We start from the raw sequence: 22,730 nt of genomic DNA on the forward strand, positions 1-22,730 counted from the left end.
AAGTAACAACTGACACTGCAGAAATACAAAGCATCATGAGAGATTACTACAAGCAACTATATGCCAATAAAATGGACAATCTGGAAGAAATGGACAAATTCTTAGAAAAGCACAATCTTCCAAGACTGAACCAGGAAGAAATAGAAAATATAAACAGACCAATCACGAACACTGAAATTGAAACTGTGATTAAAAATCTTCCAACAAACAAAAGCCCAGGACCAAATAGCTTCACAGGCAAATTCTATCAGACATTTAGAGGAGAGCTAACACCTATCCTTCTCAAACTCTTCCAAAATATAGCAGAGGGAGGAACACTCCCAAACTCATTCTATGAGGCCACCATCACCCTGATACCAAAACCAGACAAATATGCCACAAAAAAAGAAAACTACATACCAATATCACTGATGAACACAGATGCAAAAATCCTTAACAAAATACTAGCAAACAGAATCCAACAGCATATTAAAAGGATCATACACCATGATCAAGTGGGGTTTATCCCAGGAATGCAAGGATTCTTCAAACTATGCAAATCAATCAATGTGATACACCATATTAACAAATTGAAGGAGAAAAACCATATGATCATCTAAATAGATGCAGAAAAAGCTTTTGACAAAATTCAACACCCATTTATGATAAAAACCCTCCAGAAAGTAGGCATAGAGGGAACTTACCTCAGCATAATAAAGGCCATATATGACAAACCCACAGCCAACATTGTTCTCAATGGTGAAAAACTGAAACCATTTCCACTAAGATCAGGAATAAGACAAGGTTGCCCATTCTCACCACTATCATTCAACATAGTTTTGGAAGTTTTAGCCACAGCAATCAGAGAAGAAAAAGAAATAAAAGGAAGCCAAATTGGAAAAGAAGAATTAAAACTGTCACTGTTTGCAGATGACATGATACTATACATAGAGACTCCTAAAGAAGCTACCAGAAAACTACTAGAGCTAATCAATGAATTTGGTAAAGTAGCAGGATACAAAATTAATGCACAGAAATCCCTTGCATTCCTATACACTAATGATGAAAAACCTGAAAGAGAAATTAAGGAAACACTCCCATATATCATGAATAAAATACCTAGGAATAAACCTATCTAAGGAGACAAAAGACCTGTATACAGAAAACTGTAAGACACTGATGAAAGAAATTAAAGATGATACAAACAGATGGAGATATACACCATGTTCTTGTATTAGAAGATTCAGCATTGTGAAAATGACTATACTACCCAAAGCAATCTACAGATTCAATGCAATCCCTATCAAACTACCACTGGCATTTTTCACAGAACTAGAACAAAATATTTCACGATTTGTATGGAAACACAAAAGGCCCAGAATAGCCAAAGCAATCTTGAGAAAGAAAAACGGAGCTCGAGGAATCAGGCTCTCTGACTTCAGATTATACTACAAAGCTACAGTAATCAAGACAGTATTGTACTGGCACAAAAACAGAAATATAGATCAATGGAACAGGATAGAAAACCCAGAGAAAAATCCACGCACGTATGGTCACCTTATCTTTGATAAAGGAGGCAAGAATATACAATGGAGAAAAGACAACCTCTTCAACAAGTGGTGCTGGGAAAACTGGACAGCTACATGTAAAAGAATGAAATTAGAACACTCTCTAGCACCATACACAAAAATAAACTCAAAATGGAAAACTGAGAGGAAAACAGGCAGAACACTCTATGACATAAACCACAGCAAGATCTTTTTTGACCCACCTCCTAGAGAAATGGAAATAAAAACAAAAATAAACAAATGGCACCTGATGAAACTTAAAAGCTTCTGCATAGCAAAGGAAACCATAAACAAGACGAAAAGACAGCCCTCAGAATGGGAGAAAATATTTGCAAACGAAGCGACTGACAAAAGATTAATCTCCAAAATATACAAGCAGTTCATGCAGCTCAATATCAAGAAAACAAAAAATCGAGTTAAAAAAAGGGCAAAAGACCTAACTAGACATTTCTCTAGAGAAGATATACAGATTGCCAAGAAACACATGAAAGGATGCTCAACATCACTAATCATTAGAGGAATGTAAATCAAAACTACAATGAGGTATCACCTCAAACAGGTCAGAATGGCCATCATCAAAAAATCTACAAACAATAAATGCTGGAGAGGGTGTGGATAATAGGGAACCCTCTTGCACTGTTGGTGGGAATGTAAATTGATACAGCCACTATGGAGAACAGTATGGAGGTTCCTTAAAAAATGAAAAATAGAACTACCATACGACCCAGGAATCCCACTACTAGGCATATACCCTGAGAAAACCATATTCAAAAAGAGTCATGTACCACAATGTTCATTGCAGCACTATTTACAATAGCCAGGATATGGAAGCAATGTAAGTGTCCACCGACAGATGAGTGGATAAAGAAGATGTGGCACATATATACAATAGAATATTACTCAGCCATAAAAAGAAACAAAATTGAGTTATTTGTAGTGAGGTGGATGGACCTAGAGACTGTCATACAGAGTGAAGTAAGTCAGAAAGAGAAAAACAAATACTGTATGCTAACACATATATATGGAATCTAAAAAAAAAAAAAAAGAAAATGGTTCTGAAGAATCTAGGGGCAAGACAGGAATAAAGACACAGACGTAGAGAATGGACTTGAGGACACAGGGAGGGGGAAGGGTAAGCTGGGACGAAGTGAGAGAGTGGCATGGACATATATAATGTAAAACAGGTAGCTAGTGGGAAGCAGCGGCATAGCACAGGGAGATCAGCTCGGTGCTTTGTGTCCACCTAGAGGGGTGGGATAGGGAGGGTGGGAGGGAGATGCAAGAGGGAGGAGATATGGGGATATATGTATACGTATAGCTGATTCACTTTGTCATACAGCAGAAACTAACACAGCATTGTAAAGCAATTATACTCCAGTAAAGATGTTAAAAATAAATAAATAATAAAAAAATAAAGGTCAAGGCTTTTCCCAGTTTGGTGGGTAATAAAAAAATTAAAAAATAAAAATAAAATAAAGAGGTCTTGGAGGATGGATAGGAGAATACCAGGTGGCAATGCTAGAAAAATTTTAATGTATTAGCAAATCCATGGATATCATACATAAAAAAGCCAGTGATGAGGACACCATCTTCAACCCAACACTTCTCTCACTTTTCTCATGATAATCTCCTTCGAGGTCATATCCAAGACCCAAAACGCAGAAAGTAAAAAAAAATGAATTTCAAGGAGAAGTCCTTGGAAGGCATCCTCCAAGGGGCCCCATTTCCTACAGACCTGCTCTTCCACCTATTTACCTCTTACTCCCAGCACCCTCCTCCTTTGCCCGTCCTCGTGACAGCTGATTCATTACACAACCCATGAGGCCAGAGTTCTTTTCTTTCTCCCCTAAATCCTGGGCTGGGTCCAAACTCCAGGGCATGTAACCACTTACATTTATTCCTCTCCACTTTCCCCCAGCTCTGTGGTTGCCTGATGCTCTGTGGCCCATCCCCCTCTGGGCCCCCCTCCCCCCCCCACAGGGGCTCTTGGACTCCGACCCTTTCCCTTACTTGGCTCAGCACCAGCTTTTCGCCCACAGCATAGGGGCAGTAAGGCAAAGACCTTTGAAGTAGGAGAACCTGGGTTTGAATTCTGGTTGTACCTCTTTCTTTCCCTCCCTCAGTCCTCGGCTTCTTCTATATAGTTGGGCTCACAATGCTCGGTAATAGTAAACACTAGTGAGCACTTCCTATGTTCTAGGCACTGAGCAAAGCCCAGTATATGGTTTCTCCCACAACAACCCTACAAAACTGATTTTTTAAAAAAAATCCCCATACTCTAGAGGAGAAAACTAAGGCACAAAGAGGTTAGCTGCTTGCTCAGGGTCACTCTGTTGATAAGAAGTAGAGCCAGGATTCAAACCCAGAGGCTAGCTCCAGAGACTTTGCTGTTAACCATGAACGTAGAGAGATGACTAGTGGGTTGAGCCTCTGTTCCATACATGACAGCCCTCTAATTTTCCAGGGGCGTTTCATGCTTCATCTGTTTTCCAGTGTTTCCAAGTAGCAGGAGAGTGTTTCAGGTTATCAACTCCATGTACTGGTATAAATGCAAGCCTCACTATCCAGGGCTGCTTTTGTGAGAAAGGGTTAGGCAAACCATGTGCTTAGATGGAGCAGTCATGGAAAATGATGTTTATGGAGACTTTTCAATGAGCTTATAACAAAGTGATCAAAGCAGACTGTACAACTCTCTGTAGCGTATGAGCTAAACTCAAAAAAACTGTGTCATCTGTGGTCAATATTTATTAACCAGTAAATATTTTTCCCATTCATTTGGTACCCACACAACCCAACCAAGGACTCCTTGAAGGTTGTCACTAGGCGTTCTATGTCCTTATACTTTCTATAGCCTGGACCAGAGGACTGTGCCTGCTGATGATGCCCAATAAATACTTACTGATTTGATGAACAGATGAAGGAGGGACAAGCACAGCTTTGCACTAGTTAGATCATCATCTTCAACAGACTAGGGTCAGTTTTGGGTGTCATGTTTTAAAAAGGAAATTAATGTTTTTATTCCAGGATGCTTCCTGATTCAGTTTATAGGCAACAGAAAGGCAGAAGAAGGGATGTAGTCAATACCCAAGGCAGCAGCTTGAAGCGATTACTGCTGTGGGGAGATCACTCCAGGCACTTCTTGTTTTCTGTGTTTGGAAAAGTTGGGTTTGATGCTGATGCAATTTATCATATCTTGATTACTTACACGCTCCTACAAAGACTGCAACTTCCAGGCAAAAGTTTTTTAAACCTAAATATTTACTTGCTTTCCCCATCCAGTGCAAGGCACAGAACTATTCTGTTTATTTTCACCTGGGTCAATCTATATCATCACTTTTTACCTGGAATGAGATACAGAAGTGATTCTGAGAAAGTGAGGTATCTTACTCTGTACCCTGCACGACGCAGGCAATATAAGCAGGAAAGGTTTAAAACTATCTCCTTAATGTTTGCATAGTGCTTATACTTTCCAAAGCACAGTCACAATGACTCCTCAATGTACCAGGTGTTATTAACCTTGGTTTATGGACAAGAAAACAGGGCCAGAGATGTCAGTTGACTTTTCAAGGCACAAAGCAAGTAAGTGTCAGAGTTAAGACCATCACCTCAAATTTCTAACTCCAGGTTTGCTAATTCATTGCTCTCACTCATTTTGTAGCTACTTGCTATGTGCTGGCATGGTGCCAAGTGCTTTCTCTATGATGTCCCTTCATCCTTTCAATACTCTGTCCTAGAGCACACACCACCCTCCAGACAATCTCTCCAACCTTATCTCAGGCCACTGTCCCACCTAGTGGCAGCTCCTGGGAGACACCATACTTTTTCCTACTCCAGTTCTGTGCTTGCTGTTCCCTCTACCTGGAATGCTGTTCCCTTACTCTTCACACGGTCAGCTCCTTATCATCCTTCCGGTTTGACCTTGAATGTCCTCTCCAGCAAGAGCCCGTCCTGGGTCACTCTATCTAAGCAGGGCCTCCCGTTAGTCTCTCTCCCAGCGCTGTGTTTATTTCCTTCTTAGTACTCGCTACTTCCTGCAATCATTTTACTTCGTTGTTTACTTGTTTATTATCAGTCTTTCCCCCATAGAAGGAAAGGGCAGGATCATGTTTCTGTCATTCCCCTGAGACAGGGCTCTGCACATAGCAGGTCCTCAATAAAAATGTGTTGCATGACATAACAGGGCTGGAATCAAGGTGGTTTCTGTATTGAACAGGAAGCTGGAATTCTCTTTCTAATGAAAAACTTTGATGCTGAAAAGAAATCTCTTTCTGGCTACAGTGGAGATAGGGGGTTGGTGGCAGGCACCAGATGGAAGTAGGTTGACCAATTTGGGGTTGCTGTGCTCACCCAGGGGCAATAAGAAGGTGGCTTGGACTTAGAGCAGTGGCTATGGGGCTGGAGAGGGGACTGAGCCCAAAGATGTGTAGGACAGGGTGACTGGCTAGGAGAGGGGGTGCAGGAGGAGGGAGTGGGCGCTCCCTGGGCCTTCCTGGGCAGCTTCCTCTCTTCCCTGCTGGCCTGGCTGGTGACGCTGGGTTCCTGAGTGGCCTGGTCTTCTGTTGTCATTTCAGATCCAGCAGATGAGGAGTCTGGACAAGGTGGTGTCCCTACGCCCACCCATTCTGGTTGGGACAGTTCTTTGGCTTCCTGAACATCTATGACCCTGACTACACCAAAGCTGTGTACAGTCGAGGAGGTGAGGGTTCCTGGGAGAAGGTGGAGCTTCCTGAGAGCAAAGGAACCATGTAGGGAGGGGTCCTGGGCCTGTGCCCTAAGTCTAGGCAGCTGAGGTCCCCATTTCCGGAGGTTTCCCTCCAGAAATCCCCAGTCCCCGCTTGACCCAAGCTTCTCTTTGTCCTGCAGACCCTAAGGCCCCGGATGTGTTTGACTTCTTCCTCCAGTGGATTGGTGAGTGGGCACCTGCCTTTCCTGCCCTTGGTGCTGGGTGAGCAGGCGCCTTCCCTGTCTGGACCTCCCTGCCCAGTGTCCACTCTGGTAGTTGTTCCATCCACTGGACCACCCAGCCCCCAACTGCCTATGTAAGCTCAGCTGCTCAGTAGGAAATGCGGGAGGAAGCAGGAGAGCTCCAGGCAGCCAGGGAGGTGGGTCTCAGGCACCTTCTCCTGCCAGAGTGTCTCTTCCCTAGAGAGGCAGTGCAAAGGCTCTGGACAATGTGTCCCTGTGAGGAACAGCTTCCTGGAGGAGGTGGCACTAGAGGTGATCCAGGAGATTTTATTGGTGGCGCTGGCTGGGGCCAGGGCCTGAGGAAAGGAGTGGTGACAGGACCCAGGCTGGTGTCACCAGAGGCTGCGAGGCTGGGTGGCTGGAAGGCAGAGCTGGGTTGGGATGCGAGGTTGGGCAGGGAGGACGAGGGTGGGGTTGGGTGGGTTGGCTGTGCTTGGCCCCGGGGCTGCCAGGGATGGGGTAGGATTGTGTGACTTGACCGGCCCGCCCTCTCCCATCCCTCCCCCAGGGAAAGGCTTGCTGGTCCTCCAGGGGCCCAAGTGGTTTCAGCATCGCAAGCTGCTCACATCTGGCTTCCCCTATGACGTGCTGAAGCCCTACGTGGCTGTGTTCGCTGAGTCTACACGTGCCATGCTGGCGAGCTCCCCATGCCAGGCGCCTGGAAGCTGTGCTGCAGGGCCAGTTTTCCCTGGGGGAGGGCAGTGAGGAGAATTGCTGAGGCCCCGAGGCCCGTTTCTGTGTGCAGTAGCTGTGCGAGCCTTGCCCTGCCGGACACCTGCTGCGGGCTGGGTGCTGACCAGGTGCTGAGGCTCCAAGTGGCCAGGCAGCCCCGGCCCTTGTCTCCACAAGGAGACCCAGTCCTCCCTCTTCCCAGATCAAAGGGCCTCTGTGAGACCCCAGTAAAGCTCCTACTGTAGCAGATTTGAGGGCTGCCTGTACTTGAGAATATTAGGAAGACCTTCCATATCTAAAAAGTGTGTCCTCATTCTCGGCCTAGCACAACTGCCTGAAATAATGTCAAGTGCAACTCACCTCTAAAATGGATGCCGGGGGACGTCCCTGGCGGGCCAGTGGTTATGACTCCATGCTCCCAATGCAGGGGGCACGGGTTTGATCCCTGGTCAGGGAACTAAGATCTCGCATGCCTCATGGCATGGCCTAAAACATAAATAAAATAAAATAAAATAAAATAAAATGGATGCCGGGCATCAGGGATCCAGCTCAGAGTCTTAGGGCTGGATAACCCCAGACGTTACCCAGGCTGGTCTTTCCCTTTGCAGGAGGCTCCTCTCCAGCATCACTGCAGGCCTGACTTACACACAGACTGTGCTGGGGAGCTCACCACCCCTCGGCCCTCCTCTCCCCTTACACACAGCTGCCTGGCTGGGAAGAAGTGTCTGTGTGCGCTGGGTGAGGCTGCCTCCTGGTTCTGCCCTCTGAGCCTGAAGCCTCTTCCCTCCACCACCCCCATAACAGCAGGATGGAGGCCAGGCCAGGGACAGGGGGTGTGTAGGGGGAGGACAGCAGCGGGTCCTGGAGGGCAGGTGTCGGGCACCCAGCCTGGCTGGCCTCTCTCCCTCATCACCTTCCATCTCTGGGTTCTAGGACAAGTGGGAGGAAATCTCTCGTGAGCATAAGAGCTTTGACATCTTCTGCGATGTGGGCCACATGGCGCTGGACTCGCTCATGAAGTGCACCTTTGGCAGAGGAAAGAGCGGCCCGGGCCACAGGTCAGGGGGCCCTCGGGGCTGACCGCAGTCTCCACCCAGGCTGGCTTGGCGGGGCGAGCTGGCAGGACTCCCGGGCCCTGGTCTGAGAGGAGATAGGGTCCTGCCCTAGGGAGCCCAGCTCAGGTGGAGCTGGGCCTTTCCCATGGCTTTGGTGGGAGGCTAATGGCAGGGAGAGGACGGGCAGAGAGCGCAGCGGCTGGGGCTGGATTGTGGAATGGAGCCGCTCGGGGACTCTGCTGGGGGTCAGTGTCTGAGCATCCCTCCCTCCCTCCGCTGTGCAGCGACAGGAGCTACTGCCTGGCGGTCAGCGATCTCTCGCTGCTGATGCAGCAGCGCTTCGAGTCCTTCCAGTACCACAAGGACTCCATCTACTGGCTCACCCCGCAGGGCCGCCACTTCCTGCAGGCCTGCCAGGTGGCCCACGACCACACAGGTGGGACCGTCCTCCACGGCCCACCCACGGGAAGCCCAGGGTCTAGCCTAGCTCCTCCCGGCCCCTGGGGGACCCGTCCCAGTCCAGGACATCCGTTCCCCCTTTGGGCAGAGGGCGGGTCCCCAGGCAGTGACACCCTGTGCTCCCGGCCCAGACCAGGTCATCAGGGAACGGAAGGCAGCCCTGCAGGACAAGAAAGAGTGGGAGAAGATCCAGAGCCGGAGGCACCTGGACTTCCTGGATGTTCTCCTGGGGGCCCGGGTGAGTGCACAGTCGCCCGCCCCGACCTGAGAACTTGTCCCACACGGGTCTTCAGACTGTCCTCCTGGGACAGGGCTCACTGGACAGCAGCAGGGGCTAAGCATTTTCTTCCTCTTTCCCCAGCACCTACGACCTGCTTCTTGCCCCATGATCCATATCAGCAAAGGCTCAGAGGTGGGAAGGGGCTGGCTGTGGCTGGCCGTGGCAATGGGGAGAGATGTAGTGGCAGGGATGCTGGGTCACATGCCTGAAGTCCCATTCCAGACTTCTAAGACTCTGAAGAATCTTAGCACCCGCGAATCTTACAAGCTTAGGCTTTATACATTACTTATTCATTCATTCACTCATTCAGTTGGTCCTTTATTCACTCACTCCACAAACTCACTGAGCCCTACCCTGGCTTAGTGTCCGTGCTAGGGATGGAGATGCTGAGAAAGCCCTGGCCTTGGCCTCCAGACGCTGACGGTCTAGTGCAGGAGACAGGAGGTGGACATTGACAGACCTCTTCCTCCTCCGGGTGGTATTCTGTGTGTCAAGTGAGCCAAGATGACAGGGCTGGTGAAGTCACAGGTCACTTGGCCAGAGGGGTCAAAGAAGGCTTCCTGGAGTAGGAGGCATCCAAGCTGTGCTTGGGAGAACAGATAGGAATCTAGGGGGAGGTCCTCACTCCCAGTCTGAAAAGGAGCTTTCCCTCCCTTCCCCAGACCTTCATTTGACAGCTACTGTTATGAGGCCTTGTTGGAACCTACCTCAGATGCCTTGGGTGGTCGCATTGTGCCTTTCTGACGCAGGATGAAGATGGGATCGAGCTGTCAGATGCAGACCTCTGGGCCGAGGTGGACACGTTCATGTCTGAAGACCATGACACCACCACCAGTGGCATGTCCTGGTTTCTCTACTGCATGGCCCTATACCCCGAGCGCCAGCATCATTGTCGGCAGGAGGTGCGAGAGATTCTTGGGGACCGGGACTCCATCCAGTGGTGAGTGAGGCTGTGGGTGAGCCCCGTCTGTCCTGCTTCCCGGTCCCAGGGAAGAGCTGTGCTTACAGGGCCACCCTGGAAACCAGGTGACGGCAGGTAGCCCTTGTCCTTTTCCCCTTCAGTGCTGTGGCTTTTGGGGGGAGCTATGCGTGGACACAGCCCTGAGCCCTTTCTCTCACAACGGACCCTTTTCAGATGGGAGTCGTGGAGAGAAGGTGGTCAGCAGGAGGCTGACCTGTGTTCCGGCTCCCTCTGCTGGCAGAACCTGAGTACCCTTCTGGGTTCCTGGATAGAGCAGGGAGCCCGGGAAGAGAAAGGTTTGGAAACGGAGGATGCACACAGCTGGGGTAGCCGGGGGAGCGGATTCCCTCCCACCTGCCTTTGGAGGGCCGTGTGCAGCCTCTAGACTCCTCTGATGAAGGAGAAAAGGCTGTTTCCCAACCTCCATCACTTAAAAACTTGCAACTGTTTTCCGTTTCTTGGTTCAAGCTTGAGCTCACTGACACGACACTGGTTGACGCTGACCTCCCTATGCAGAACGAGCTTTGGCGATCTCCCATGGGCCCCCTCCCGTCTGTGCCCTCCGCCCCCTCTCCCTTCCTCCCCTCAGGCCTTCGAGTCCTGTCACCTTTCTCTCTTACTCACAGGGCTAGGCACACAGCAGGGGCTCCGAAAACGCTCAGTGGAGGGGAGACACTTTAGATTCACTGAGGGAGACTGACTGAGAACTCCAGGATCCGGGTGAAGGATGTGTGGTTTCATTGGTCGGACGCTGGAAACCTCCCAGGGTGTCCGGCCGTGTGCCAGGCGCTCTCCCGGGTGTGGGTGAGGAGGGGGAGGAGCCAAGATACTGCCCTCGGGGAGTTTTTAGAAAGACAGACTCACAGAACCAAAAAGCTAGAGAAAACCACAGAATGGGGTAAGACTGAGTGGCCCCGTGTTGAGAGCGGAGGAATCAAAAGGGGTGGGCCTGAGTTGGCTTCCTAAGGAGGCGTGAAACTCAGATAGGCAAAGGGGGAGAGCTGGGCCCTCCAGGTCGGGGAACAATGTGAACACAGCCTGGGGGCAGGGAGTTGAAACATTTATTTAATTTTCATTTCATTCCATTTCAAACTTGAAGCAACTTAAAGGACACCTATTCAATGAAATGTAGAACACACATGAACAACGAAGACCAGGGGGAATAAACGCTAGAGCTGGGGCTCTGTAATAAGGTGTTGCACAGTAGTTATAGTTGGACCACATTTGGGTCTGAGCTTCCCAGTGTCAATCTATTCCTATATATAGAAAATTACTCACCCCCCTCTGAGCTTGTCACTGTTTATGCATTTCTTGCTTCATTTGACCAGTGTATATCAGCCCCTGTTCCTCTCCATTCCAGCTCCCCAGAGAAACCAAGCAGAACCTAAAGAACTGTCCCTTGTGGGGTTTCTATGGGGCCCTGAGAGACACAGGAGTGACCTTTTCTTTGATGGTCAGGAGCACATACACCCCTAGGGTCCTGTGCTTTCCCTTCCTAGCAGTGCAGGTGAGGGAGGGATGGAGAAAAGTGAAGCTAGACCCCTGGGTCTGAGTGGCCAGCCTATGTCCAGCCTGGCCTGGACACTTGGAGCACTCGTGTCCCTCTGACTCTCGGGTGTGTGATGGTGGTGAAGGGAGGAGCTGGGGCTGGGCCCACCTTCCCGCAGGACCGTGTTGCTCGCAGCCCGGAAAGGCCTGGCTGTGTTGCTGGCAGCGATGATCTGAGGAAGATGACCTACCTGACCATGTGCCTCAAGGAGAGCTTCCGCCTCTACCCCCCCGTGCCCCAGGTGTACCGCCAGCTCAGCAAGCCCGTCACTTTGTAGATGCTCGCTCTCTACCTGCAGGTGGGATGGGGTGGATTCGGGGTGGAACCGGAGTCCTTGCGGGTGCTCTCTGTACCCTCGCACCAGTGGGGAAGAACCCAGGCTTTGTGTTTGGCCTGCGTTCAAGTCCTAGCTCCATAAGGTAGGGGCAAATCCCTCTACCTCTAAGCCTCTGCTCTCTCTTCTGTAACTGGGGATGAGAAGGGTCCCTGCCTTACTGGGTTGTTGTCAGGAGTAAAGAGACAATATTCGTCAGGGCTGTCATGTACCACCCTGCATGTTGGGCCCTGAACAACTTCAGGAGGTATCATTCACTTAGGGCATGATGCTGTGCAATGTACAACCTGTATAACCGTGTGTGGTAGCTTTGTAAGGAGTGTTTAATGCTAGATCTGACACATAGTAAGCACCAGTGAATGGTAGCTGTTACTGCTGATAGCATAATATCATGGACGAGTACCTCCCTTGAGAGTCAGTTAACGGAAAGCAGAAAGTGTGTGATAGTCCTTGCCTGTCCTACCTCGTGGTGGGGTGCATCAGTCCTTTTTTCCTTTTCCATTCTACAAATGTCTGTGTCAAGTGTTGTGCTCAGTGAGGGGGCACAGGAAGTAGGTGTGATGATGATCAGAAGCACTTTGATGTGTTGAGGGTGGTCACGGACTCTCTGTCACTGGCAGTGCTCAGGGAGGGGCTGGTACCCAGTTAGGGGGACGCTAGGGGATTCTGGCCCTGTGAGGAGGTGGGCCTGGCTGCCTCAGGACCAGCTGGTCACCAGGCCTCTGCTCTGCCCACAGGTAGCCTGATTTCTCTGCACATCTATGCCCACCATAGAAATAGTGCAGTGTGGCTCGACCCTGAGGTACGCCATCCCAGGGCCCAGAGGTCAGATGGGGTGGGTGGCTATGGGGTCAGCCTGCCCTAGGACCTGGCAGGTATTTAAGCAAGGCCTGTCCCCTCAGGTCTTCGACCCCCTGCCCTTTTCCCCTGAGAATGTGGTTGGATTTTTGCCTTCATTCTCTTCTCGGCTGGGCCCAGGTAAGGAGAGCCTAACATTCCTGGTCCTCTGGACCAGGGAGGTGAGGATGGAGGATGTCGTTGGGGAGGCATCCTTTGGGGGAACTCTGGGATGAGGGGGGCCGTGCTGGGTGTGCGGTGACCCTGATGCAGGGGAAGTTCCAGGGACCTTCCTCCTACCATTAGCATAGTCTTGTCCTTGGCAGGTGTGGTGGGTGAGTCGTTCCAAAAGAGACCCCCTAAGCCACAACCCACAATGTGAACCTGCCTGGTCTGGGACCCTCACCATACTCCCAGGATCTGTTTCTTAAGCCCAGGTCAATCAATCAATCAGCCAGTTATTTATCCAAAAAAAGTTACTGATTTCTGCTGGTCGCTTGGAGCACTGGTTTCCATCACTCAGGACACCCCGCAGCCTGCTGTCATTTTGTGCTGCTCATCGCAGGAACTGCCTCGCACAGCAGTTTGCCATGAACAAGATGAATGTGGTCACAGCCCTCTGCTTGCTCTGTTTTGAGTTTGCCCTGGACCCCTCAAGGCCACCCATCCAGATACCCTGCGCTCCAAGAATGGCATCCACCTCCACCTGAAGCCGCTGGGCCCCGGCTCTGGGAAGTAATCTGCTGAGAGTAGGGCCCCAGCCAGCCCAGGCTGTGGCCTCTCCCTGGGTGCTGCCGTCTCCAAGCTGGGTTGTAGAGTAGCTGTGTTCCCTTGTCTTCTGCAGGCTTGTGGATTAGAGGGGAATAGGCACCTGCGTAGACAGTCACCTCAAGGGCAGTGCCATGTAAACATGTGTGTCTATAAATGCTTACTATGCATGTGTTCCAGAGCCCACGCATTCATTCAACAAACATATAGTGAACACCTACTTGCCTCTAGACTCTCCATTCATGTCCCGTAATTGTCCATCTTTCTAATGTTTACACAGCATTCGCAGCGGAAGCTGTGCCTTGGGATTGGTGGTTATGACCAGGCACTCACCCATTCCACCTGATAGATGGATGGCTTTCGGGCCTGCCCCTTCACTGAGATCTGTGTCTTTGTTTAACTTTGTGTGTATATGTTTGGAATATAACAGACATAAGGAAAAATTGCTTAAACCAAAAATACACAAGACAATGAATTTTTAAAGAAAACTCCCTGGTAACCACTGTTGAGGTCAAGGAATATGGACAATGGTTTCATGGGTGTATCTTCTGCCCCTCCTGAGACAGGTCTGTGTGGCACTCCTGCCATCATCAGTGTCTGTGTCACAGTCATCTGGTGCACTGGGCATGCGGGTTTTTGCTGGGGAAGGTGGCAGAGTGGCATCAGAGGGCGGCTTCTCGGAAGAGATGGTGCCTGAATCAGGCCTTGAGGCAGGGTGAGGTATGAAGGTGAAAAGGAGGACTTTTGGAGAGGGACTCAGGCTGGGGCCGCATGGGGAATTAGCACTCCTACCCCAGTAGTCCCTGCAGCAGCTGCCTGATGGCTGGGGGCACGTACACCTCTAGAGGTCAAGTCTAAGGCCATTAGTGCACTCCAATCCAGGAACTAGACAGGTGTGGAAGGGAGGGCACTGGACACTGGGGGGAGGGGCAAGAGAGGGGACTTCTGGCCCTGGGACTTGGGGATGTCTTTATGTTGCCCTGGGGATTGACCATCTGGAGACACATCCTTCCTGCTATTGATGCTTCCCCTCTGGGAAGAAGCTCACAGCCTTGGAAGTTGGGCCATGGGCCACATGTTCACTCCTGCAAAGCCCTGTCAAGACTCAGACCTCCTTGCTCACCTGAGGCTGGGATGCCGAGGCCTCAGCCAGAGTGTCCCCCATGCCACCCACTTTCCCCTCTGTCCTGGCCCTGGACAGACCTTTCTCTGCACAGTTGAAGAAATGGTTTCAATAGGCATCATCAGGGAGCAGAGCCCAGTGTCCCAACCATGTCTGGCCGACGGGTGGCACTCGAGTCTAAGATGTGTCTCTGCCCTGATCTCTGGATCCTCAGGAGGCCAGTGAGGCAGGACTGAGGTGGCTGTTATCCCGCTTAAATACTAAGGGAAGGAACCTGCCGAGATGCTCATCAGGGAGGAGCTTGAGCGGAGGCCTTCTGACTCTGGCCTCTTTTGACTAAGCCTCCATGGGTAGAATTGCTTTTCTCTCTGAGGACACGTGTCTGTGGCAGCTCTGGAGCCAGAGGGAAGGAGGAGGCTCCATGTGAGAGGGGAGCTGGGACCAGCGGGCACCAAAGATGAATTCCACGTAATCCTACCCGCTCGCAAAACAAACCCTGCTGCCTCCTAGGATCCAGGGATTGTGTGCATGTGTGTGAGCAGAGCGTGGAGTGTACGAGGGGCACATATAGGTGAGGCTGCACAGGGGTGACTGTCTATGTGTCCTGGGGGGTGTGCATAGGAGTGTGGACACAGCTGGGGTCCTTCCTACTGCGTGGAGCAAGCAGGGTCTCTTCTTAGTCACTCCCTTCAGCTCCTGTAAAATCCTGTGGTTAGAGCTCACGTTCATGGCTGGCACCCAGAAGACAAAGTTCCCATCGTCCCACGCTCTGAGAGTGACCAGCCCGAGCCCTTCTGCACCACCCGACGCCAGGGGACCTGCCAAGCTTCCTGTCCAGGACGCTCCCAGCTAACTCTCCTGCCCCGCCCCCGGTCAGGCACAGAGTGTCCTCCTGGCCCCTTCTTGGAGCAGAGTGAACTAGCCCTGTGACCTAGGAACGGGGAGGGGACTGGGCCGAAGGTCCCGGTTGCAGGCAGTGGCTGGGAGAGATGTCCCCTTCAGGAGGCACATGGCGGCATCACAGCACAGCACAGGGCTGCAGGGGGGTCTCCTCTGGCATCCGGGGCCCTGGGTTAGGAAGGGCAGGGGTGGGACGGGAGGAGGACCTGTGTGCAGAAGCAGCAAGAGAGCAGGGCTGGTTCAGAGAGGCTGGCGGAGGAGGGCAAGGGGCCTGGCGCTGGTCAGGGCCCAGGGTCAGGAGGACCGGTCCCCGCGAGGTCTCCAGGAGTGACAGGGTTGAAGAAGCCCGTCCTTGATCAGGGGCTGGGCAGACATGCCAGGGACTGCAAGGGGCTGTCCTGTGGGGGAGGTGCATGGGCTGCTCCTCTGCTTCGGGTCTGACATCCTCCCCCAGCAGCCAAGCCTTGTGCCCAGCTGGTCCTCCCAGACCCTCCTGCACAGCCGCCCGCTCGGGCCTCTGAGGAGCCTGCAGGTCCTGCATGTGAGGAAGGGCTGTGGGGGCTGGTGACATGGCCAGGCTGGGCTCTTCTCAAATCTCATTTGGGGTGAAGAATTAGGTTCCCGAGGCCCTTGTGCTGGGCCAAGTTTGTAAGGCTTTCCTGCTCAGCACAGGATGGGCTCTGGCTGTGTTACCAACCAGGGTTCCTGTCCTCGTTAATCAAGAGAAATTGACCAGAGGCCAGATTGTCAGTGATAGCTGCCTAAGGATGAAATGACTTGCCTCTTGAACTAATGGGTACCTTCATTACTAGACACAGCCATCTGCTAAGGTTCTCCAGGATATTAGGGCAGAGGAAGGGCTCTCACTTGGGTCCAGAAACGGGCTCAGGGAGTTCACAGGTGTCATGAGATCATAGACAAACTCTTCTGTTGGTGCTTGGAGTATGTACATATTTCTGGAGAAGATTCACTATTTTCTTCAGATTTGTAAAAAGATCAATGATTCACAAAAGGTAAAGAATAAAAACATGACACTTAATATTATTTACAGCTAATTCTGTTGGGCATATTATCCTTTACAGAAAAACTTTAAGATTAGAAAGAAATTGAGCATTATTATCAATAATATTATCTTATTATTATTAATAAGAAATTGAGCATTATTTTTTGCTTGTGTGCCATCTCCCAATTGAGGGGATGAGAAGAGAGAGTCACAGTATTTTTTTTTTTTTTACATCTTTATTGGAGTATAATTGCTTTACAATGGTGTGTTAGTTTCTGCTTTATAACAAAGTGAATCAGCTATACATATACATATATCCCCATATCTTCTCCCTCTTGCGTCTCCCTCCCACCCTCCCTATCCCACCCCTCTAGATGGTCACAAAGCACCAAACTGATCTCCCTGTGCTATGCGGCTGCTTCCCACTAGCTATCTATTTTACGTTTGGTAGTGCATATATGTCCATGCTACTCTCTCACTTTGTGACAGCTTACCCTTCCCCCTCCCCATATCCTCAAGTCCATTCTCTAGTAAGTCTGCATTTTTATTCCCGTCTTGCCCCTAGGTTCTTCATGACCTTTTTTTTTTTTCTTAGATTCCATATATATATGTTAGCATACGGTATTTCTTTTTCTCTTTCTGACTTACTTCACTCTGTATGACAGACTCTAGGTCCATCCACCTCACATGGAACAGGATAGAAAGCCCAGAGATAAACCCACGCACATATGGTCACCTTATCTTTGATAAAGGAGGCAAGAATATACAGTGGAGAAAAGACAGCCTCTTCAATAAGTGGTGCTGGGAAAACTGGACAGGTGCATGTAAAAGTATGAAATTAGAACACTCCTTAACACCATACACAAAAATAAGCTCAAAATGGATTAAAGACCTAAATGTAGGGCCAGACACTATCAAACTCTTAGAGGAAAACATAGGCAGAACACTCTATGACATAAATCACAGCAAGATCCTTTTTGACCCACCTCCTAGAGAAATGGAAATAAAACCAAAAATAAACAAATGGGACCTAATGAAACTTAAAAGCTTTTGCACAGCAAAGGAAACCATAAACAAGACCAAAAGACAACCCTCAGAATGGGAGAAAATATTTGCAAATGAAGCAACTGACAAAGGATTAATCTCCAAAATTTACAAGCAGCTCATGCAGTTCAATATCAAAAAAACCAACAACCCAATCCAAAACTGGGAAGAAGACCTAAATAGACATTTCTCCAAAGAAGATATACGGATTGCCAACAAACACATGAAAGAATGCTCAACATCATTAATCATTAGAGAAATGCAAATCAAAACTACAATGAGATATCATCTCACACCGGTCAGAATGGCCATCATCAAAAAATCTAGAAACAATAAATGCTGGAGAGGGTGTGGAGAAAAGGGAACACTCTTGCACTGTTGGTGGGAATGTAAATTGATACAGCCACTATGGAGAACAGTATGGAGGTTCCTTAAAAAACTAAAAATAGAACTACCATACGGCCCAGGAATCCCACTACTGGGCATATACCCTGAGAAAACCATAATTCAAAAAGAGTCATGTACCAAAATGTTCACTGCAGCTCTATTTACAATAGCCAGGACATGGAAGCAGCCTAAGTGTCCATCAACAGATGAATGGATAAAGAAGGTGTGGCACATATATACAACCGAATATTACTCAGCCATAAGAAGAAATGACATTGAGTTATTTGTAGTGAGGTGGATGGACCTAGAGACTGTCATACAGAGTGAAGTAAGTCAGAAAGAGAAAAACAAATACCGTATGCTAACACATATATATGGAATCAAAAAAAAAAAAAAAAGGTCATGAAGAACCTAGGGGCAAGACGGGAATAAAGATGCAGACCTACTAGAGAATGGACTTGAGGATATGGGGAGGGGGAAGGGTAAGCTGGGACAAAGTGAGAGAGTGGTATGGACGTATATACTACCAAATGTAAAATAGATAGCTAGTGGGAAGCAGCCGCATAGCACAGGGAGATCAGTTTGGTGCTTTGTGACCATCTAGAGGGGTGGGATAGGGAGGGTGGGAGGGAGGGAGATGCAAGAGGGAAGAGATATGGGAACATATGTATATGTAGACTGATTCACTTTGTTATAAAGCAGAAACTAACACACCATTGTAAAGCAATTATACTCCAATAAAGACGTTAAAAAAATAAAATAAAATAAAATAAAATCCCACCAAGTGCAAAACAAAAAAAATAAAAATAAAATAAATAAATAAATAAAAATAACAAGGTACCACTACACATCTACTAGAATGGTCAAAATCCAGAAGAGTGACAACACCGAATGTTGGCAAGGATGTGGAGCAACAGAAACTCTCATTCATTGCTGGTGTTAATGAAAAATGGTACAGCCATTTTGGAGGACAATTTGGTGGATTCTTACAAGAGTAAACTTATTCTTACCATACAATCTCCAATCATCCTCCTTGGTATTTATCCAAAGGAGCTGAAAACTTAAGTTCACACAAAAACCTGCACACAAATGTTTATAGCAGCTTTATTCAAAATTGCCAAAACTTTGTTTTTTGAAAGCAACTAAGACATCCTTCAATAGTTGAATGGGTAAACAAACTGTGGTACACCCATACAATAAATATAATTTAACAATAAAAATAAATGAGCTATCAAGCCATGAAAATACACGGAGGAAGTTTAAATGCATATTGCTAAGTGAAAGAAACCAATCTAAAAAGGCTACATACAGTATGATTCCAACTAATGACACGGAAAAAGCAAAACTATAGAGACAGTAAAAAAAAATTAGTGGTTGCCAGGGGTTCAGGGCAAAGAAAGGAGGGATAAGTGGCTGGAGCACAGGGGAGTTTTTAGGGCAGTGAAACTATGCTGTGTGATACTGTAATGGTGGAAACATATCATTATATATTTGTCAAAACCCATGGAGTGTACAACATAGAGAGTGAACCCTAAATTATAGACTTTGGTTAATAATAATGGCTCACCAATTACAAGAAATGTACCATACTAATGCAAGATGTTAATAATAAGGGAAAGTGTGTATATGGGGGGGTGAAGAAGTATCAATATATGGGAACTCTGTGCTTTCTGCTCAATTTTTCTGTAAAACTAAAACCCTCTGAAAAATACTTTATTAATTAAAAGAACATACTACAAAGTCTCTTTAAGTGAGTCAGTGTGATTCTAGCACACAAATAGAGAGATGAATGGAATAGAAAAGAAAGTCAAGAAATAGGTCCAAGTACATATGCCAATTTAGAATATGATAAAAGTGGTTATCTCAAATCACTGGAAAAGATGGAACTTTTTAATAAATGGTGATGGGACAACTGGATAACCATTCAGATATATTAGAGCAACTCCTCATATCATACATAAGAATAAACTTTAAATGGATCAGAGATCTAAATCCAAGAAGAACAAAACCATGCAAGCACTAGAAGAAAACATGAATGAATATCTTTACAATTTGGTTACAGGGCAGTGGTTCTCAACCAGGGACAATTTTGACCCCAGGGGACATTCAGCAATGTCTGAAGATATTTTGGTTGCCACAACTGTCAGAGTCCTACTCTCATCAAGTGGGTAGACGTTAGGGATGCAGCTAAACATCCTACAATGCACAGGACAGCTCCTCACTGCCTGGATAACAAAGACTTATCCCACCCAAAATGTCATCAATGCCACAGTTGAGATATTCTGGAATAGGGAAAGGCTTCTGACTATCACTCAAAATCTAGATGCAGTAAAAATATTGATAAATTTGACTAATAAAAATTTTTTAATTTGAGAAGTTTTTATTTTTAACAAATTTAACATTTAATTTCCCCCTAATATTCTGCATTTTGTTTTTTCATCATAATTATCTAATAGAAAGAAAATGTGAAGAGTTTTTTTCACTAAGTTCTGTGTAGATGCCCCCAAATCCACTCTTGTTTCCTCCAATGAGCCATAAAAATATTAACATTTTCTGTGTGGGCCATGATAAGAACAAGTTTGAGAACTACTGTTATACATAACGTCCATTTGTGTCTTAAATAATTTCTAATCTGCTTATCTGAGTGTCCTCCTTATAATATCTATGTTTGTGTGTGTCTATATGTATGCATGTGTAGGTGTGTCTTGCAAGTTTCCTGGGGCAAATATATTTTATATTTAACATTTATTCAGTTCCAGGCACTGTCCTAAGTGCTTTACATATATTAACATATTTAATCATCACCACAAACCTATGAGATAGGTTCTTTTTTATCTCCATTTTACAGATGACACTGAGACAAAGCAGTCACTTGCCCAAAGTCATACTGCTACTTAGTGGTGGAGCTGAGGAAGGATTAATTAACTGCGTGATAAATATTCTCTATTATGGTGTTCATGAAAAGTGATGTTGAACTGCTTAAAAAGCTTAATTGATTCCACATATATGTGTTAGCATACGGTATTTCTTTTTCTCTTTCTGACTTACTTCACTCTGAAGAACCTAGGGGCAGGACAGGAATAACGATGCAGACGTAGAGAATGGATTTGAGGACATGGGGAGGGGGAAGGGTAAGCTGGGATAAAGTGAGAGAGTGGCATGGGCATATATACACTACCAAATGTAGAATAGATAGCTAGTGGGAAGCAGCCGCATAGCACAAGGAGATCAGCTTGGTGCTTTGTGACCACCTAGAGGGGTGGGATAGGGAGGGTGGGAGGGAGACGCAAGAGGGAGGGGATATGGGGATATATGTATATGTATAGTTGATTCACTTTGTTAGAAAGCAGAAACTAACACACCATTGTAAAGCAATTATACTCCAATAAATATGTTAAAAAATAAAATAAAATAAGAATTTTAAAAGCTTAATTGATTTTAACTTTTATGTTTATGTTTTGTTAAAATGATTTATTTTTGGACCAAGCTTCTTTTATTTTTTTAAATTGTGGTAAGAATACTTAACTTGAAATCTACCCACTTAAGTTTTTAAGTGCACAATACAGTATTGTTGGGACTTCTCTGGTGGTCCAGTGGTAAAGAATCCACCTTCCAATGCAGGGGACTCGGGTTCCATCCCTGGTTGGGGAGCAAAGATCCCAAATGCCACAGGGCAACTAAGCCTGCGTACCACAACTACTGAGTCCGCACACCTCAACTAGAGAGAGAAAGAAGAAATTTTGAGTTTTCTTGGCATGCTGTACTATAGAAAGGGGACTTAGAGAGAGAGTGGGTCAGTCACCCCCTTCATTTGCACATACATACCAAGGCATGGAACCATGAACTCATACAGGAACTTGGACTTGGGATCTGCAGAGTCAAGCAGAGGAAACGAAAGACAACATTAGAGGAAAATTACCAAAGTTGGTGAAGGTTCTCTTCATTTGCCTGCACTAACCATAAATAGTGAGCAAAAGGGAGCCCAGGGCTCATTCCTTATAGCCTTGGCTGCCTGGGGAAACATACAAATCTTGGTTCACAAAGCTGACAACAGCAGCCCCAGAAGGCAGACAGGTACACAAACCCAGATTCTTTCCTTGTTTCCACTTCTCCCAACAGAAACAGAGATTGCAAAGTGTCCAGAACAGGAGTTGGGACAATATATCACATCCTTTTTGGAAAGCAAATTAACTATTAGAGCAGGGACCAGCAGACCCCAGAGAGTGAGAACCCTCTCAGGGTTCTCGTGATCTCTAACATGAGGGTGTTTTATAGCTCGTGTCCTTTACAAGGTGAACATGAGACGAATCAGAGCTGGGGGACTGGGAGACATGGAGGCTTTCAAGGAAAGGCTGCTTTCTTTTATCAGGTTTTACTAAGTGTAACGGAGGTAATAGCACTAAGAAGAAAGGTGAGCATATCAGATCTTAGTTTTACAAAGTTGAGGGAGCAAAAACTGGACATTTAAATTTTGTGGTATGAGATAATCTACCCTGGAAGCATTGAGAAAGGACTCATGGGAAGGTTAGATGCCTCATGCCCCAAAGGGGAACACAGCTGAGAAACATGCAGAAAACAAAAACATTTTAGACCACAATCAAGAGTTTATAGACTGGCAAATGGATGATCTACATTCAGGTTTACATACTGAACCAGCAGAGGCAGCACTACTTCTGAATTCTCCTTCAGGAGAATAAGGAGACTTTATGTTCAAGAAAGGAGATGGACGTGGGGAGTATTGCTGATGCTGAAGTCACAAAACCAAGAGAGGCAAAGGAAGGCCCTGGAGATCTGGTGGTGCCAGACAGGCTTTAAGATACACTGACCTAAAAGGGCCCACGGGAGT

General features: G+C 47.4%; 1 protein-coding gene and 1 pseudogene across 1 annotated transcript; one reads left to right on the top strand and one right to left on the bottom strand.

The window, feature by feature from the left end:
- LOC133087331 (taurochenodeoxycholic 6 alpha-hydroxylase-like) overlaps window positions 1-22,730 on the bottom strand; it is a 57,017-nt pseudogene that overhangs the window by 17,266 nt on the left and 17,021 nt on the right.
- LOC133089050 (cytochrome P450 4B1) lies at window positions 5,937-13,398 on the top strand. Its single transcript, XM_061187217.1, is given in 15 exon segments — window positions 5,937-5,970; window positions 6,136-6,243; window positions 6,411-6,455; window positions 7,021-7,148; window positions 8,118-8,242; window positions 8,524-8,675; window positions 8,830-8,936; window positions 9,728-9,918; window positions 11,654-11,754; window positions 11,757-11,786; window positions 12,560-12,624; window positions 12,725-12,764; window positions 12,767-12,800; window positions 13,225-13,334; window positions 13,337-13,398. Coding segments are annotated over 15 exon segments (1,332 nt in total).

This window comes from Eubalaena glacialis, chromosome 3 (assembly GCF_028564815.1).
Source record: "Eubalaena glacialis isolate mEubGla1 chromosome 3, mEubGla1.1.hap2.+ XY, whole genome shotgun sequence".
NCBI classification, from domain to species: domain Eukaryota; kingdom Metazoa; phylum Chordata; class Mammalia; order Artiodactyla; family Balaenidae; genus Eubalaena; species Eubalaena glacialis.